At 43.4% G+C, this 18,574-nt stretch overlaps 3 protein-coding genes across 3 annotated transcripts in view; 2 read left to right on the forward strand and 1 right to left on the reverse strand.

The window, feature by feature from the left end:
* Window positions 1–2,956, forward strand: part of ZFYVE26 (zinc finger FYVE-type containing 26) — a 62,145-nt gene extending 59,189 nt beyond the window's left edge. The window contains exon 43 of the transcript XR_003990876.1: window positions 2,007–2,956. The gene's annotated coding sequence lies outside the window, so the exon portion shown is untranslated. The remainder of the gene's footprint in view (window positions 1–2,006) is intronic.
* VTI1B (vesicle transport through interaction with t-SNAREs 1B) lies at window positions 1–13,301 on the forward strand. The gene is made up of 6 exons (XM_030481982.1): window positions 1–313; window positions 3,631–3,689; window positions 4,875–5,066; window positions 6,335–6,508; window positions 7,374–7,435; window positions 8,517–13,301. The coding sequence occupies exons 1-6, from the start codon at window positions 199–201 to the stop codon at window positions 8,611–8,613; spliced, it is 699 nt and encodes a 232-aa protein (XP_030337842.1). The 5' UTR covers window positions 1–198; the 3' UTR covers window positions 8,614–13,301.
* Window positions 8,792–18,574, reverse strand: part of ARG2 (arginase 2) — a 22,938-nt gene continuing 13,155 nt past the window's right edge. The window contains exons 3-8 of the mRNA XM_030481978.1: window positions 17,935–18,112; window positions 16,870–17,029; window positions 12,033–12,127; window positions 11,798–11,902; window positions 10,162–10,298; window positions 8,792–9,216 (exon numbers count right to left, since the gene is read on the reverse strand). Coding sequence (XP_030337838.1) covers window positions 9,011–9,216; window positions 10,162–10,298; window positions 11,798–11,902; window positions 12,033–12,127; window positions 16,870–17,029; window positions 17,935–18,112 — 881 coding nt within the window. The 3' untranslated portion in view covers window positions 8,792–9,010. The remainder of the gene's footprint in view (window positions 9,217–10,161; window positions 10,299–11,797; window positions 11,903–12,032; window positions 12,128–16,869; window positions 17,030–17,934; window positions 18,113–18,574) is intronic.

An 18,574-nucleotide genomic window follows, 5' to 3' on the forward strand; every position in this document is an offset into this window, starting at 1 on the left:
CCGCGGGGGGGAGGCCGCGGCGGGCTGTGACCGCTGCGCAGCCGCCGGGCGGTTTTGCGGTCGGGCGGCGTTCGGGTCGCCCATGCGAGGCCCCCGCTGCCGCCGATGGCGGAAGTGCCTCGCGAGGGAGCGGCGATGGGAAGGGGCAGGGGGAGGCGGTAGCGCCAGCGGTAGCGGTGCGGGAGGCGGCTCCCAGCCATGGCGGGCCGCGGCTCCGGATCCTCGGAGCACCTGGAGCGGCTGCACGAGATCTTCCGGGGGTTGCACGGAGACCTGCGGGGTGTCCCCGAGCGGCTGCGGGGCAGCGCGGCCGGTGAGACGGCGGCGGGGGGGGGGGCATGCGGCGGGCTGGGCTCTAACGGGAGCGGCGGCGCGGGGCCGGCCCGGCCGCGGTCTCCCACCCTGTCGCTGGGGTCCGGCCGCGGCGGGGTCTGGCGGCGCTTCCCCTCTTTGCCCCCTGGCTGGGGCTTCCCCGCCCCGCGGGCGGCCCCAGGGGTGGCTGGGGCTGGTGGCAAGGCCGCTGCAGGGGCGTTTGGGATGTTTCTCCATGGATAAACCCGGTTTTACAGCCGAGAGGGCAAGGTCCCTGGGGGGATTTGCCAAGGCAGTTGCAGGAATTCGGTGCATCTTTGGACACCTCCTTGGCAGGAGCATGTGGCTTTACTAGGTCTGGCTTCCTTGTGTGATTTTTTTTCAGTTGATGTTAGATTCTGGTAGCTTTGCTCTTGAGTATTAGGGCTGGTCATGCAAAGTCCAGAGTAGGAAGGTGGAGAGGCAGGTGTGCTGCTTTACTGCTCTGGAGCTGCTCCTCTTGTCTGACACATTTCTGTGCTGGATGTTCTGCTTCAGTCTCAGATCTGAGGAGGAGTTGTTATTCGGCTGTCACTTCATGCTGTTTCTAGGTGAACTGCCTAAATTGCAATGCTGTGGTTGGTCACTGTTGGACTCTTCTTTAAGATCTCACCAGCAGAATTAAAAGCAGGTTTTATCATCACAACCATTTGTAGACTCACTAGAGAAGATCTGCATTTTAAATTGCCATTTTAAAAGTCTGGTTTGTGCACTACCTACTCACAGATTAGAAAGCACTATCTGTCAAGCTACACGAAGTTGTATTAGAAGCAAACCCTGATTTTATGGCTATTCTTTATACTATGCAGCAGGTAAAACACTCTGACAGAACGCTTATCTGTAGGACTTGGCATTGTGCTTCCAATTCAGTTCTTGATATTTGGCAGTATTCTGAGAAACGGAAAGGGAAGTCATCTGACAAGGAGAATTTTACCAATGTCACCAAATCTACTTCCTTCATATGAGAAACATGATGCACCGTTATCCTGAGCTGCCGTAGTTAAGCTTGGGGCTTGTACGAGAATGAGTAGGGGCTCTCAGCCACCTTCTGCATCTTGTCTTGTCGTTCTTCCGTAACTGATCAGTTTTATGTGTTTAGGTGTAAAATCATAGAAATGGTTTGTTCAGGATATGCCGGCCTGTGCTAGATAACACAGGCTACAAAAAGCTTAATGCTCCGTTTCTTACCTGGCTTTCCAGTTAGTAATGAGTTAAATTCAGGATCACAGTCCTCCTCATTGGCATTCCCAGAAAGTTTGGTACAAGAAAGATGTTCAAACCTGCAAATGACAACTTTGAAAGCTTTCACAGGCAGTCAACAGGAATAAAAAGCATAAAAGAAGAAATACCCTTCCTGTAGGTAATCCTTGTTTCCTTGTAGGGTGGAGAGTGGTCAGTTTCTTGGTGAAGGAAAGTTTCATCAGGTCTCCATGGAACTGGGAAGTCTTGAGCAATGAATTCTGAGCAATGTGCTCAAATGGGGTAGTTACAGACAGCAATTTTTGCAATGCTTGTAGACATGACAATTTCAAACTGATTTTTCAGACATGCTGTGACGTTTTAACATGGTTGTTCTGGTCTTTAAATTTGTTGTCGCGAAAATCTGGTAATATTTTTGGAAAGTATATCTAGGAGAGTTCAAGCTAAGTCAGGAGTCTGCCTGTCTGGTGGAGGTGTTCCACTCACCTGATGTGCTTCGTTTGCTGCTTGTACTTATGGGGAGGGATTCATTTTTCAAGTTACCTGATCCTGAGAACTTCGGGAGGTGATAAAAGATACCTCTTTTAAGGCGATTGGCACACTCCCAAACTTGAGAGAAGACAGAATCTGCCCTAGACCTTGGGATGTCTTTGAGTGGTGGAGGTTTGGAAACACTGTTTTGCTCCATATAAACAAGATAACAAAGTCCTAGCTCTAGAAACATTCTTTTTTTTTTCCTTCCAAATTTGTAAGAAGGCATTTTCAACAGGGTCAGTTTCAGATCAGGTACTTTCCTCTAAGTTAATTCATTTAGCCATATTTTTCAGTTGTTCCTAACTGAATGGAAATCAGTTAAATGTTGGTGGGCATGTGGGTAATGTTATTGTGGCTTAGGTACCTCTTACTTCTACTGCATTAAAGTTCTCTTGATGTGCTTTGAGTCACAGTTTAATCCGGATTGATGTGAATTAACTGCCAAATGCATTCTGGCATTTCCATTAGGGCAGACCCAGTGTAATGCTTTCAGTCCGCATTGTCTGATCTCTTGTTGGCATATAGACAAAAATGTCTCAAGCCATTGCCACCTGGCTTTTGGCAACTAGCGTTTCTTTGGCTGCTGGTTAGTGAGTGCACTGGGTTCTTAAGCCTCCTGGGGGACACAGAGGAGGTAAAATGCTGCTTTTTCAGTCCTGCCCCGGGTTTCAGTGAGTTCGAGGCAGCAGTTTTGAGCGGGCGCTATTTAAATCGGGTTAGTGACATGACCTGTATGAAACAAAATATTGACTTCTGAAGGCTGTTTTCCTGCAGTTCATGTCCATGATTTCACTTGCAACCCAGCTACAAAAGTAATTGCGTTGGCACAGATGTACGTGGTGGCAAATCATGGGAGAAGTTGCAGAGAGTGTTTTTAGGAACACTGAGTTGTGAAACTGCATTTCCTGACGGCAGCTAGTGTGTGATGTGCGAACAGTCACAATGTAGCTTTATCTGCAACAATTCTGTGCACTCCTGGAGAGCATAGCTTATTGTTAATTCTGTCTTAAGTCCCCAGTTCAAATTCTGGGGCTTCTTATGAATTGGAACTGAAAAGGAAAGCCTACAGCATGTCATGGATGTGAGAGGAGCAGTGTCAAAATGGTTTTGATTGCTTCAAGTTTTTTCCTGGTTCTCCGTTGGGAGCTCAGTGGTTTAAAAACTGATTTTTTTGCAGAGACATACTTACAAAAGGGTATGATCAAGTTGGGTTTTTACTGCAACAATGTTTTCAGAATGTTTTTCAACCTTCAATTCTGTCAGTGGAGACTGGAGTATAATAGCTCACGAAAGTATTTCAGTTTGAAAAATGACTTCTTTTGTGTACCAGAGAGACCGGCCAGTGTTTGGGAGAGAGGTTTCTGCTTTCTCCCCCCACTCGCTGCTGAAAAATTGTCCTAAGAACAGGCTGTTCCTGTTTGAGGTAAATTGTGACCTGAGGTCTCTGTAATCAGCCATCTGTGGCAGCTTCCTTGTCTGCGATGAATTGAGTTGGAGTTGTCATTTCTCTGTAGTGTGTCTGACATACTACTTTTTCCTTCACAGAGGAGAAGAAAAAACTAGTTCGAGAGTTTGATGAGAAACAGCGTGAAGCAAATGAAACGGTAAACACCAGCTGAGGCTCCTGCCCTTCCTGACCACCTGGAATGTTGCCAGGACACTACTTCCAGATTTTACTTTCTTTATGGATCCTATTCTGACAGGCGGATGTTGTATTTTTTTGATGCTTGATTAATTGATCTTATAGATGTGTCTGTCTGTCAAGACGGTTGTATCTATTGATATACAGATATAGGCAAACATTCCTACATGCCTTTTTTTTCAGTGCTTGGTTTGGATATCACCTTCCCTTTGTTGAACAAAGGAGAGTGATAAAGGTGCAACTAAAATTGGTAGAGATTGTAGGGGAGCATGTGGAGAATCTGCTGCCTTTCACCCCCCCTTCTGTCTTCACGTTGGTCTGAACCCATTTGATCTCTCTGTAATAGACTGATAGTTAAATATCGGGGACTTTGAATGTTTGAAACCTCTATTGTATTGGCTTTTTGGGCCACAAGTGACATGGAACAGCACAAAAAACCCCAACATGTGACTCATCTCTTTAAGCAAGACATTGTGGTTTAAGCTTTATTTTCATATTAATGTGTTCGGATGGTTTTGAGTCACAGCTGAATGTGATGCTCTATCGCTCTAACTTGCTGGGTTTTATTGACGGGTGTCTGTGTAGGTGATGTGCAAGATGTTGAGCTCGTACTGTGTGAGAGCTGGTACTGGTGGGCAGCTTTAACCATTGTGACTTTGTAACAACTGCCACTAAAAGCTGATGTGAAAATTCACACATCCAGAATCCCTGGCAACTCCCATTGCCAGGCTGGAGGTTCAGAGTGTGAATTTAGTGCACTAGATCTCTGCTGCATAGATACGATGAGAAAGTGATACCCGTTCTATAGATGCATGAACTATGTGAAAGTGAGAACTGCAAATTTTGAAGTTATAGAGTGACCTTTCAGGAAAAAATCACACATTTGAGCCTGGCAATTAGTTAATTAATTTCTTTTTTTAACTGGAGGCATTGTGCATCAGAAAGTCCATGTGGGCTGAACAGCACTGGGCAGATACATTGGTGTACTTGATACTAGATGAGGGGTATATGGGTTTGGGATTCATCCTCCTCGCCCAATGACATAAAAACATGTGAATCCGTTCACCTGGTGGTGAGTTTTGAGGATCGCTGCTGTGAAGAACAGATCTGGTGCTTTAAAAACTCAACACATTTTCTTCTTTTAAAGCTGCGGGAGATGGAGGAAGAGCTGAAGTTTGCTCCTCTGCCGTTCCGCAACCAAATGATGAGCAAAATCCGGGCGTACAGGAGAGACCTCTCCACGTTCCAGAGAGAGATGAGAAGCACAGATTTGGGACTGGGCCCTGGAGGTCAAGGCGATATGAGATACGGAATCTTCTCCACAGAAAATGAGCAGAGTGTGAGAATTAGATACAAGTTTTATTCAACATTGCTGTGATTGTTAAAAAAGTAATATTCCAGATATATTGTTCAGAGTGTTTCTACTTCAGTCTGCTCAGTTTCTGTGCTTTTATAACTCCCTGCATATATCTCTGCACGTAACATGAATATCTCAGGGAGGAGAAAGAACACCTGGAACTCGAGAGATTTTCTGTTCTAAAACAGATATAGGAGTAGATTCAAAATGGAACTCCTTGAGTGCCACGTGGTTAGTAACTTACACAACATTCTTTACTGAAATGCTTCATTTAATCATTCCCCTAGAATAGGGGAAACACAGAAGTGATGCTGTGGACTCAGCAGAAAGTTGAACTGATCTGCTTTTAGTCTCCAAAACTAGCAAAGTGTGTGAATCATGCACTGTACGGGTTCTCTGGTAGGTTTCTCTTCTAAGCAATCTCAATGTAGATAATTCCAAGAACATATAGAAGTCATGCTCTAGCACTTTGTTCCCTACGGATGTGCTGCTACAGTGCAAGAAATAAACCAATTCATTTGTGTACCAAGTGTGCTTAGATATGTCTGAGCTAGTGAGACTCAGTTGACTTTTGTCATCAGAGTGCTGTGACCTGCACAGCAAGTGAAGGTGGGCATCTTTTTCGCCTGCCTTAGATCAGGAAGGCTTGAGGGAAGCTCTCTCCTTGGTACCTTGTTCTGCAGTAGCGTGGTTTTTGGTTCCTCTTGAAACCTGTGAGCACAGCGGTAGTTTAGACTTTTTGAAGGTTAAGAAAATGCTTTATTTTGAGCTACCTTTTGATCCGAGGTCAGCAAACATTTCTTATGCTCTGGCTAAGGCTACTGGCACGAGAAGAGGATCTTTGTTACTTAGCAGTCCATCTGTTAGTGCTGTTTGTTCCTAATCCTTTTGACTGTGAACTCTTAATGATCTCCTGGGCAACCAATTGTGAAGTCAGTCACAAATAAGACTGAATTTAGATATGAATGGAAGGAAAAGTTAACATCTGGAAAGCAAAGATACTATTTTCATGTAAATGTTCTTTGATGGAAAAGTAAATAGTTGCAAAGGCAATTTTTCAAGATTTGACTGTAATCTTAGAACGTGAACAAGAACTCTTTTAAAATTAACTGGGCTACCTGAGTTAACATCAGAAGCACGTACAGCTAATACAGATGGATGGCCTAAGGAGTCGTGTCCTAACTTCTTAATATGTCAGAAGCGTAATGCCTCTGTCTTTGTACTCAAGTTAAGCATATGTTGTTTTTCAGACTAATCTGCAGTCACAGAGAGTGCTGCTGCTCCAGGGAACAGACAGCCTGAACCGAGCCAGTCAGAGCATTGAGCGCTCACACCGAATTGCTGCTGAAACAGATCAGATCGGCACTGATATAATTGAAGAACTCGGGGAGCAGCGGGAGCAACTGGAACGCACCAGGAGCAGAGTAAGCAGAGAAACTGAGGGCTTTGTACCCAACGTTAGCTTAGTGGGAACCACGTGCCAATCAGCACTCCCAGAGACCTCTGCAGCAGTGGTAATCCAGCTGATGTTTCTGCAGACCAAATCTGTCTGCCACGTTTCTGTGCTGTGCTCATAAAAGGAAAATAATCACTGTAGAAGGGCCCAAAGCACGATGGTAGCCATAGCGAAGTCTTACCCGGAGACCTCCAGGGGCCATGCCTCATGAACCCAGACTCTGTGAGACAACAGCTTTTTTAGTTGTCTGTAACCCCACTTAGTTACGTGCTTCTTGATAGCTGACTGACTGAGAAATACCTGACAGCTCATTTCTGAGCATTGCAAAGCTGAAATGGATCATCTACTAACAGTTCAGAGCTCACAGCTGCTGGGTCACTTAGACCTGTCTGCACAACATGGTTCATTCTTTGCTAGAAATTGAAGAGTGTTTCAGAAGGTTCCAAATATGAACTGGGGAGAGCACTTCGGTATCGTTTTCTCCTGGCGTCAACAACTAGAATAATCAAATGAAATGTAATGAAAGCAGCTTTCCAGCCCGCTTCCTGGTGTTTGTAGATGAACGTAAAAGGGCAGAAAGTGACCCTAAATTGCATGTCTTCCTTTGTATGTATCTAAGGGAAAGTATGCATGAAAGTCTTATTTCCTCCTGAGAAAGGAGACAATGCTTCCAGCTTGTATTGTGTGTAGAGAACAATGTTGTCTGAATTTTGTGAATGTCTGGTTAGCCTTGGCCCCGTTATTAATTGCAACATTCCAGCACCAGCTGCTTCCAGGTGCAGATTTACAGTTGCTGTGCACTTGTGTGACAGGTAACTTTTGTTTATTCTTAGTTGGTGAATACAAGTGAGAACTTGAGCAAGAGCCGCAAGATTCTACGTTCCATGTCCAGGAGGTGAGTCCTGTGGCTGACTTAGAGCAGCGCTCGGCTGTGGCATTGCTGCCTGCCACTTTCAGGCAAAAAAGTAAAGAACAGAGTCAGCTGGAACTGCGGGCAGGTTTTGGGGAGTGTGCAAACAGAATGTGTGCCCATGGGCAGATGTTCGTTTGTGGTGTTTGTTTTCTTTCTGGTGATTACATAAAGGAGTGCAGGCAGTGGAGCACTATGGAATTTGTGCTGCTTGTTTGGGATAATGTGGGGTCTTTAAACCATCCACATGATAAACTGTGGTGAGGCCATAAGCAAGTTACAGGGAATTGCTAATGGTAACTTTAGATCCTTGTTACTCAGGTTAGAAAAAGCTGTGCCATAAATCACTGCAGCAGTAAGGGAGTGAATGATGACACACACAAATCTCTTTAGCCCATAGTAATGCCCTAGAGTAGCTCAATTGGCTTGTGAGAAACTGGGCCTGACCATGTACTCTTTTGATGACTAAAGCCTTGGCTGCTTAAGTGCATTTACAGTTTCTTAACTACATGGTTTAATTAGCCTCATAAACCAGTTCTTGGAGTACAGTTCTAGTAGGTATTTCCAACCTAACAAACACCCTTTCCCTCATACCCATTGCTAAAGGAAGTTATGACAACTGTATCATTTTCAATAGTAAAAGTACATTATTCTTTTGAGATTTTATTGTTTTACTTTAGCTACACGGTTCCAAGTAAAAGCACTACAATGCAGCTTTTAGCACAGGAGTTCAACTGATGATTTCCTCTTTGCTTAGTTGAATGAGTAGGCACATGCAGAGCAGAATGATCTGGTTTATGTGGGGTGGGGGGTAAGAGGAACAGAACTGCTACTGTTGAAGTAGAAGATTTAAACAGAATTTCCAGGAAAAACATGAGTAAGAAACTGAGTTTGTCCCTGCCTGCTTGTTAAGAGCTATCCAAATAGCACTTAACAAGTGGTCTAGCTGAACCGGGGCGTATACTTACTGAAGGCAAGATGATGATCAAATGATCTAGAATCTGCTTCCATACCCAAGGGAAAACCAGCTGTCTTGGATTTCTGTATTTTTATTTTTTAACTCTAGAATAACCACTAATAAGTTGTTGCTGTCCATCATCATCATCCTGGAGCTGGCCATCCTAGGTGGGCTGGTCTACTACAAGTTCTTTCGCAGCAGATGAATCTTCATGACTGAGATGAGCTCTTCCCCCATTGAGGAACCAGCTGGGCTGTCTGTTCCCTTTGACTGTCTGAGGACTGAACTGTCTCATGAGACAGCTTATCCAACTGAAACTGTACTGACACTAGAAAGGCAGAGAATGGGAGTAAAAGGCAGAGACAGACTTGAACTACTGGTAAGACTAATAAGAAGGTAATAAATATTTTATTGTCTCAATTTGTATATACTTAACTAAATGAATAAATCTTGGTATGTAATAAAGTAGCCACCGACCAGTGGAAAAGCTAGTTTATTTAAAAATTGAGAAGTTAACAGTATTTGCCAAGTGTTGACAATCTATCCACTCGAGTGCCTCAGCAGAGCTCTGTAATGTCCACTGTACCCAACACTTTGGGTTCTTAAATCCTCACTTGCTCTTCACTGTCAGATTCATCTGGAGAACTGGGTGTTGGGAGTTCATCAAAAGCAGTGTGTGCTCCTTCCCTTGTCTGCCCAAAGCACGTTGCTATCACATCGACTGCCAGACTAGCAGTTGCATTCACTTCCTCTTGAGAAGCTCCAAGCAGTGGATTGACTTCAACCATGTCTACAGCTGAAAGCATTCCTGCAAGAATGATTTACAGCTTTGTTACTGGGAAAAGGGTAAAATCTCTAGTAGGGTTTCTTTTGCAGCCTTTCAGTCATTGCAGCAAGTCTGATATTCAAGCTTGTGACCTACTCTACCCCTTAGAGCAGCAAAATTTGCCCTCAAGTGAGGGATGAGGTTATCATTCTTAAATGCAAGTTTGTGGGTTTAATTTGGTTCTTTCTTACATCATCACTACCTCATTCATGCTTTTAGCATTCAGGAAAAACAAGTTTGATGTTTCATACACACTTAGGACACGAATGGGTTTTAATCTTTTTTTCTCCCAGTCCAAAAATTAGGGGATATAGAATAGTCTCACCTGCTATTCATTTGCTACCTTGTTCATGATTCTGTTGACTCTTGTCTGGGCAGCTTTATTTCCTGATTGCTTTTTTTTTCCCCTTTTATTGCAAGTAACTCATTATTTAAATACATGAAATAAAACCTCCATGGCGTAAGAAGGAAAGCACTTATATGTTGAGTCAACTGCAGCATACGTAATGAAAGCTCGAATTGTCAGCCTCCATTCCTAGAATGGAGCTTTGAACTGTTTAAAATCATGTGCATCCATTTTTGTATTCCAGATGCCCAGTTTAACATCTTGCCTTATGTATTTAGGTGACAGTATTGTACGAGATGACAAAGTCATTTTTGACAGTAGTTATAAATACGTTGTGTATTTTATTTCCTTTTCGTAAGGTGAAGTTGATGGTGATTAAGCTGCTTCCAACACCTGGGGCACTGCCCAACCCTAGGACTACTGCTTCCCTGACTGGAGGCTGAATTGACTTTGTAGGCACCCTGGCTTTCACTGCATGTATCTCACTGTCTACTGACACAGGAAAAACATAACCAACATGAATGAACTCTATGGAGTTCGTCCTGACCTTGCTTAGTCCACTACTGCTGATCAACTCCTACCTGTGTTGTGTATTTCCTCTGCGATGTACATGCCTTCTCTGTAAGTTAATCCACCTAGGACAGGAGTCCCAGTTGCTGGAGCCAGTGAGGGATCGAAAGCATCAATGTCAAAACTCAGGTGAATTGGTCTCTGCCTCCTGAAGCAGAATAAAACAAGAAAAGCAACCTCAGAACCTTAAACGTTTTTCTATTTCTTACTGTCCAGGCTCATTAGCAAAGTAGCATCGTGCTCCATGATGCTGAAGGTCCTCCCCACGTCCTGCACCACATCTTGTATACATTTGCAAAAAATTTACTTTTTTTTAGTATATTTGGACTCTGAAACATCTCTTAGCTCAGAACTTTCCCTAGTACATGGTAGGAAAGCAGAAGTTTGTCTTTCTAGTTTCACTGAGCATCCACTCAGGTGTAATTTGGCTGGAGACAAGTACTTTATTTCTAAGTATCTTATCTGGTATTTGCCTCATTAGTTGGAAAAATGTAGAGAAATGTCTGGTATAATGCAGCCTTTCTCCTTCTGTACAGAAAGCCAGGGTGAAAGGCTGAAACAGTGATTCACATGGCAACTAGAATGGAGGAAGTGCCAAGCGTGAGGATTTCCTACCCTATCAGGATAAATATTCCTAGCTCATCGGGATAGCTGGGGCATTCTGCACCTTTCCGGTCAATAGTTGAAGGCTGCCTCCAAACTCTGCCATGTCAGCCTACCTGATGAAAAAGGGAAGGATATTCTCAAACCTACAATGTTAGTTACTGACTACATGAAGTCTGGCAACTGCTGACTATAATACCACTATAAGTCTACCACTTAAATTGGTGCTGCTTGTCAATTTAAGTGGTAGACTGTGTACTTCCAACTTGGTGCAGATGCTCAGTAGGGACAAGCATCTGGATTAGCAACTTCTTCACTTGGCAGAGCTGCAGCTAGGAAGGGTGAGCACACCTTTAGGTACAACAGTGTGCAGCACAAACACATGGACCTTGCTCTGCTTACAGGACTTTGTTCTACGCTGTGGGGAGAGTTTACCCTTTCTAACTCTGATCCTCTCCATGTGTCCCTAGATGAGCAGGATTTGCTCCCTGATCTGGTTCCTTGACTTAAACAAGGTTAGCCAAGACTTGGGAACTCAACTTAAGTAAGGAAGTGGTTACAGTGAACCTCAGAAGCTGAACTGAAAGTGGCAGTTTTCATCAGGACAGCACATGTGAGCACAGTCTAGGGAGGAAGCCACCAAATGCTTCTGTCTCATGTAGAACTACCTCATGTAGTTAGCTGTACTATCAGCTGAATTCAAGTCACTGTCAAGTTGCTACAGACCTATTTTTAAAAGTATGATGTATAGCCTGGACTCTGAGTTGATTCAAACATCTTGTCAAACTGCAGCAAAATGCAGAATAAAGCAGAGCCACAGCTATAGTGTAACCCGTCTCACAGCTTTTTGCCAAACGCCATGAAATGGTTCTAGTTCAAGATGTGGAAACTGAGGACTAAAGTCAGTGCTAAGACCTCACTATTTACTGCACACAATCACAGTTCTGTTAGGCCACCTTACATCAAGAGTAAGGCCTTACTTTCAGGAAAGTAGATACTCAACAATGGATGATGAGTAGTTTAAATCAGATAATAGTTTGTTACCTGCCCATAAGTTGTTCAAATGTTCTTTCCATAACCTTCTGAATTCCAAGGCGATCAATATCCCTCATGGAAAAATACTGGATGTCATAGTTCTTCAAAATATAGCTGTTAAAATAGTAATAGTAAAAAAAATCATTACTGGCCTAAGCTTAAGCCCGGCAACCCTTGTGAACAGCCACATGTGGAAAGAAGCTCATGATTTCAGCCTGAGCAAAAATCCTTTAACAAAACTTACTATTCAGCAGGATCCACATCCCTCAAACCAATGTACACTATATCAGAAGCTGAAAGGCAGGGCTTTAGCCAGGAAAAGCCAGGAAGCTGTGGTACCTGCAAGCAAAGGTTTAGTATTAGGTTAATGACATGCAAAACAGAATTGTATATTTAATGCTTCCCTCAAAACTTTGTATTTATTTATAGCATCCGTTCACTGTCTCAACAGAGAAACTTCATCACTTGAGAGGTTGGCTTCCTGATTTAATCAGTCCTTACCTTTGTTATACCATTTTACCTTAGTTCAGTGTTAATGGATGAAGATTTTAACTCTTCTACATTTTCCGGTTTGAAGAGGAATAAAAAGCCCAAAGCCACAAGTAGTAGGTAATTAGCAGCAGTGAGTGTAAGGGGGGATGGTAATAAACTAGATATACCCAGATGTAAATACAGTGCATTTAATGGTAATGCTATGTAACTTACCCAGCACATCGTGCTGAAGTGGAAGAATAAAATCAAGGTGCTTCTGTCTTTTTAGGAGAATCACCAAAAAGTCATGCAAACTTTGTTACAAAACCATGTTAAAGATGGACAAATTTGAAGTGGGTAGTTGCTGGGGACGGGGGGTGGGAAGAGCATGACGGGAAGTTGGACCTCGGCATTGTGCTACATTATGACTGGTTTTTAGTGTAGAGCTGAAGAGAGCAGGTTTAGGACAGCAAATGGAAGATGATGAGGTCATAATTTTCAGCTTTGGTAATAAAGTAGTCATGAGATGCAATTATAAGAATCCTTCAGTTAGCAATAGCTACTCATTTTAGGACTGCTTTAAATTAATTCGAATTTCTCTTCTTCCTCTCCCAGCTCTGAAAATGGCCACAGCCAACACAGCTGTCAAGCAGCAAGAAGGCTGTTTCCCTTTTATACTTAATTACTAATTACATTGTAGTTACAACATTCAGATTTGGTTTTGAAGGCTAACACACCCATAGCTATATTTAATTATGTTGGGATTAAATAAGCACGTATTATAGAAGTATTTGTTACTCTGGGACAATGACCTGAAACTCTTCTGCAGTCATGGATTCGGAAGAGGGATAAATGAATTGGAGACCACTAGGAAAAATAATTCACGTCTCAGAAATGAAGCTGTATCTGCAAAACCTATCACCATACCATAAGCTGAGCATAGTATTGATAATATTGTCAGTATCGATGATTTAGCAGATTTAATCCTGCCATTTTTAATTCTACCTCTTCCTCTTTAAATAAAGAAAATGGAATGCCTTAACTTCTTCTGGTAGGCTCTGTTCTTGCTTTGTTGCAATAGAAAAGGAGTTACCCATAATAAAGCCAAACAGGCATCAGAAAAAAGTGCAGGCATTCTCACGTAAGTTATTAATAGCAGGGGTTTGGTTCCAGGAGCCCTGGCACTAATGCTTGGTTTAAGGAACACCAGCCAAGGGATGATGTTTATCAATATTTTCCTTTAAAACAGCAAAATTAAACGTTTTAGAAAACCCTGAAGTGCCACCTCACCTTGAGGAACACCAAGCAGTGCTCCTGTGAAGCTACCTGGCCAAACAAGTAGCAGCTGTGAGCCTGTGAAGAGACTGTGCCAGCAACACCAGGGTTTGTTCTACAGCGACCTGGCCAAATGCTTTATTTTATTTCATAGCCATACTTGATGTTGTCTTCTGTGTGGGGTCATTGAATGTAATAGAGCATTGACCACGCTCCTTAGCCTTGGATACATAAGGGATTCTGAAAACAGGTGCAATAACCTAAACTGGGGGACTTGAAGCAGCCCTGGAGCATTCCTGGTAGTTGTGCTAATTTAAGCAGTTGCTGCCACATCAGTTCCTGCTGTTACGCTGTGCCAGGACAGCTGTTTGTAGGTCATGCAGTGAACGAAGGCTAGGACTGCATGTGACTCAAAAACTAACCAAGCAAAGAGGCAGTGCTCCTGAGTCAGTTCTCATGCAATCCCACAGAAGGTTACAGCAGCTAAACAGCTGCTGGCACGGGGTCAAGAACAGGCTAAACAGATTGTGCCACCAAGAGAGACCTATGTTACACAACTGCCTCTGTCTCATGTCCCCTTGATAGGGAATGAAGAACAAGGAGCCCGGAGATGCTGGAAGAGCAGTACCAGTTAGAGAAGGACAGTGAACCAGGAAGGTAAAATGTAATCATGCAGGCTGTTTTGTTCTCTGTGTCCTCAGAGGAGCTGTTGTGTAGACAGGGAGCCAGGTGCTAACTGGCCTTCCTGAGACTATCAGGTTGATGGCCAAATCCTGTGATCCAGAGAGACAGTTTGGTTGAATTACAGGAGCCCACCCAGAGAAGCATACATACACATGTGTGTCATGGCGGGGAGGGCTTGCTCAAAAAACTCTTCACGGCGTGAATGAAAGCAAGGAAGGAGATACAGGGCTCACTGCAAAATCTCTGTTGGCCTCTCACACTGCTATGCTGTCTACCCTTTGACAAGATAGAAACCTCTTCAGGAGGCAAAGTGCAGCTGGTTGGTTTGTCTGTTGTGTTGAGAAAAAAGTTATGCTTATCTCTGCATACAGACTAACGTGGCCTTTTTGCTGATGACAGACAGTTTTAGGATTTAAAAAGAATCCTTGCAAAGCTGTCAAGAAAGGACAGTAAAATTTTTTGTCCCATTATCAACATATCTGCTCTACTGGATGAGAGCAAGAGCACAAGCCACATGCCCCTGTTCTCACAGTAAAGTTCCCTCCCATGAGCCAGACAGGTAGCCAGGCAACCTACTGTCAGAAGCACATTCTACTGCTGCTAAACAGCTGTTTAAAGATTTATGCTATTGTAGAAGCTGTCTGGCACCAGCAGGACAGATGTTGGGTTTTCTCCCTCTAAACAGGAATACATTAGGGTATGAAAACCCTCTAAACATGTACACCCCTGTTGTGTAGCTGCAAATACAGGTTGAGGGGCTTGTGTCAGATGTTCTGCATAGGCTTCCTGACCTAAGCTAGGGCTTAGGTGGGCTTGAGACAAGATTTCGTAACAGCACCACACCTGACTAACTCACCTCTAAGAGTAGCCTCATCTTACTCTTTCTTCACTACTGCTGCTGGCGAGAGGGCTACTCCCCCACTGACGCCAGAGAGCTCACACTGTTCTTTTAGTAGCTCTAAAAAAAAAATAAAATCCTGCTTTTCTGTGCTGCTCAAGAAGCAGAGCCCAGCAGAGCAGAAATCACCAACGTATACACAGGAAGCTGATTCAATACTTCTGTCCTACTGACAAGAGAGGAAAGCAGCGTATCTTGTTCTGCCTTTCTCCTCCTTCCTTAGCTATCAAAGAACTTGGCTTGGTTTTGTTCTTACTAAGGCATAAACTCTTCACCTTAGGTAAGCTCCAAAATTCACAAGATTTTCTCTTATCTGTCCTGCAGAAGTGGGTACAGTTGCCAAAAAGAAGAAAGAGTATCCCACCCTTTAACTTGTGGGCAAGAAACTTGAAATACAGTAGCCTTTTATGTTAACCTTCTCATGTCCTGGGGTTATTTCAAGAAGCCCCCTTAATTTTGCCTTACTTTGGGAATACTAGCATGTTTGTAGAGACTATATAAGGATTATTAGAAAGAGGAAAGTATGTAGAAGCACCAAATTACTCTTGACTTGTGGATAGAATTCATTCAAAAGAATTTGCAGGACAAAAGCAGAAGAGCTTTACTAGGTGATAGCAATCTTGCTGTGCCAACAGATACTAATGCGATGTTATCTTCAATAACCATAAAGACGATAAGCATGCTTGGTATTACTTGGAAGAGGTGTACACAACACTCCCAAAATCTAGCAGAGAGAAAAAGAAATCTAAGAGAAATAACTAGCAGCCAAAGTGCCAGAATAAATTAGAATCAGGTTTTCTACAGCTCCAGCATCCAGTCTCAGCATTCAGTTGCTGATCCTGCTCCCACTTTCCAGCCTAAGCTTCAGTAGCAGCAGATTGTCATATCCAAGTTCCGGCTGCAAAGGCCCTGGCTATTAATGCACCGGCTGCCACAGTAATGTCCCTGTATATGTTACAGCCAAAAAGGACATGTAGGCCTTAGGTCAACCTACCGTTTAGCATCATGACAGTAGCAAAATTGGCCATGCACTTCCATGTGCCCCAGTAAACAGCTCTTTTTAGTAATTTGACCTCTTTCCAAGACAAAGATACTCTCTTTACAAGCACCCCGTAAACAGGTACAGCTGTTCTGTTTTGTATTTGCCAGTGGAGCCAACACCAGAGCAGCCAGTTAGGCGAGATCATGCAGCAAGAGCCCCGGTCAGGCCCCAAGATTGTCAAAACATGGAAGTGCCAAACTAAGCAGAAGCAGGGTGCAGGGTATGCAGGAACCAGCTGTTACTGGAGGTGAGCTTAGCACTGCTCTCAGGCACAGCTGCAGGGAGGGTCTCTCTCTTGCTCAGTTGGTAGAATTGCTGCCATTGCACACCTTCAGCACCAGCTCCACTCTTTACAAGGGAGCAGCATCATGGCCAGCCTCTATATACAGCGTGCGTGAACTCTTGCTTACTGTACAGCCCACAGGGGTGCTAACACAAAGAAAAGCTTTTTCCTCATTCGTGTCTCTAAGTGTGTGTGTATGTATATTTGTGTCTATGTGTGTATGTGTGCATTTGTGTGTGTATATATATGTGTATATGTATGTGCATGAATACACACACAAAAAATACGTATTTTTGCTTGTACAAACATAAACAAGGTCTGTATTTGCAGCAGGTAAGAAAGCACCTCATACCAGAAAAAGTAAAATGCTCAGAGGATTTCACTGTAGGCTAACTTAAACCATAACACTGTGTAAGCAAGGTACTTACTTTATCTTGAAGCTCTCTCAAGAGAAACGAGAGAGGTTGTCCATGGAGGCTTCCAGACTGAGTTGTAAGAGGGGTGTTTATATCAGCATGTGCATCCACCCAGATCACACCAACGTGTGGGCATTGCCGCGCATGGCCACTGACAGAACCAAGTGCCAAGCTGGAAGTACAGTAGCAAAGTCTTTAGTCACCATTTCTCCTCCAGAACAACTGCAAGGACAATGGGAAGTCTCTCCAATAAGAGACTTGCAAGATGATGCAAATCAACCATGTTGTCATGTTTCAACACATCAGACATCTGTGACAATGAAGGGTGCATCCCATGCAAACTGCACGTCACTGTCATGATTCCAGGAGACTCCAAGTAACTCTACGGACTGGACTAGTACTGACAGATGAGAAAGAGCTCTTTTCTCTCTCCACTGTCACCCTTCCCACACCCTAATCTTCACCTGTTCTAGCTCCAGATGATCTCTTAGAAAATACAGTGTGCTCACTCAGCAATTCTGCTATTCACTCATTTTTTATCCCAGCCATGACACCTTCCCCCACAATTCATTCTTACATGCTCTACCTTCTTCAACCAATTCTCAGACCAAAGGTTAGTGAAAAAGACAAAGAGATTCACATGTTGTAAGATCTATTACAAAATGGTCTGTGTGTAGGCATTACAAACCCATCCTATGAGTTGATGGACATTCTGAGAGTTGAAAGGCAAAAGAGACACATCACTAAATATTCAGCAATAAAGAAATAACAACAATTCCTAAAGGGAACTGATCACACAAACTCTCCCAAACAGGAAAAGACCATTTGCATACCTGCAGATTGCAGAAGTCTGGAACTAAGCAGTACTGTCTTAGGAAGTTAGATTTTTGTCAGATTTTTGTCTTCTATGTTCCACGCTAAAAGCCCCAACAGTAAAGTCAGAATACTGCTACCCTATGCTATTGCCAGGAAACGACCCCAAGTTGTTCTCACTATCCCCTTGTTTTTTAATTAAATTCTTATACTCCTAGTGTCAACCTGCAGTATGCACCAGGGATTGTTTCTAGTTCAGCTCACCTGTGATCACCTCCTATAGTCACACAGCTGTGCCCAGCAGCTACTGCTCTGCTTACAGTATCAGCCAGCACCTGGCTGGCTAAACCCACCGACCGTGGGTATAGAACCAGGTTGTTGTACAGTTCATCGTTGGGAACTTGAGTGAAATTCAGATCTCCAAAGTCATACACTTGGCATCCTGGAAACACAGCAGCAAAAGAAGAAAGTGAATTACTTCAGTGCCCAGGGAAATGTTCAAAATATGGTCGCCCTAGAGAATCAGCTGGGCAAGTAGGAAAGGAACAACTGGAAGGGAATGGATTCATTTGACAATTTGTGTGTCCGTGCAAACAGCCCTTTTCCAACTTTACAGACTAGAAAGCTTCAGACAGTATTGTTGCTCAGTTTAGTGACAAGATACAACAACCATAGAAAAATAGCTTGTGTTTTTTTTAATTATTTCTTGGCAATTTTAACATGAAAAAGTACAGTTTGTATTGCCATCTTCCTTCCCAATTAGACAGACTGCATACAGCCTTAAATGAGCTCAGTTGCCCACAGATACCCAGGACTGTGCATTTCATTAACTACCTGAGTGCTAACAGTTTTAGCTTCCATTTTCAAACCCCACAAGAACCCAAGCACAAAAGTGCCAAGTTAC

The sequence above is a fragment of the Strigops habroptila genome, chromosome 4 (assembly GCF_004027225.2).
Source record: "Strigops habroptila isolate Jane chromosome 4, bStrHab1.2.pri, whole genome shotgun sequence".
NCBI classification, from domain to species: Eukaryota; Metazoa; Chordata; class Aves; order Psittaciformes; family Psittacidae; genus Strigops; species Strigops habroptila.

Bases quoted from the DNA above. Each gene is read 5' to 3' on its own strand.
- VTI1B (XM_030481982.1), top strand. From the start codon at position 199: ATGGCGGGCCGCGGCTCCGGATCCTCGGAGCACCTGGAGCGGCTGCAC. The intron at 314-3,630 runs GTGAGACGGCGG...TTTCCTTCACAG, and splicing joins GCTGCGGGGCAGCGCGGCCG to AGGAGAAGAAAAAACTAGTT. The intron at 5,067-6,334 runs GTGAGAATTAGA...GTTGTTTTTCAG, and splicing joins CCACAGAAAATGAGCAGAGT to ACTAATCTGCAGTCACAGAG.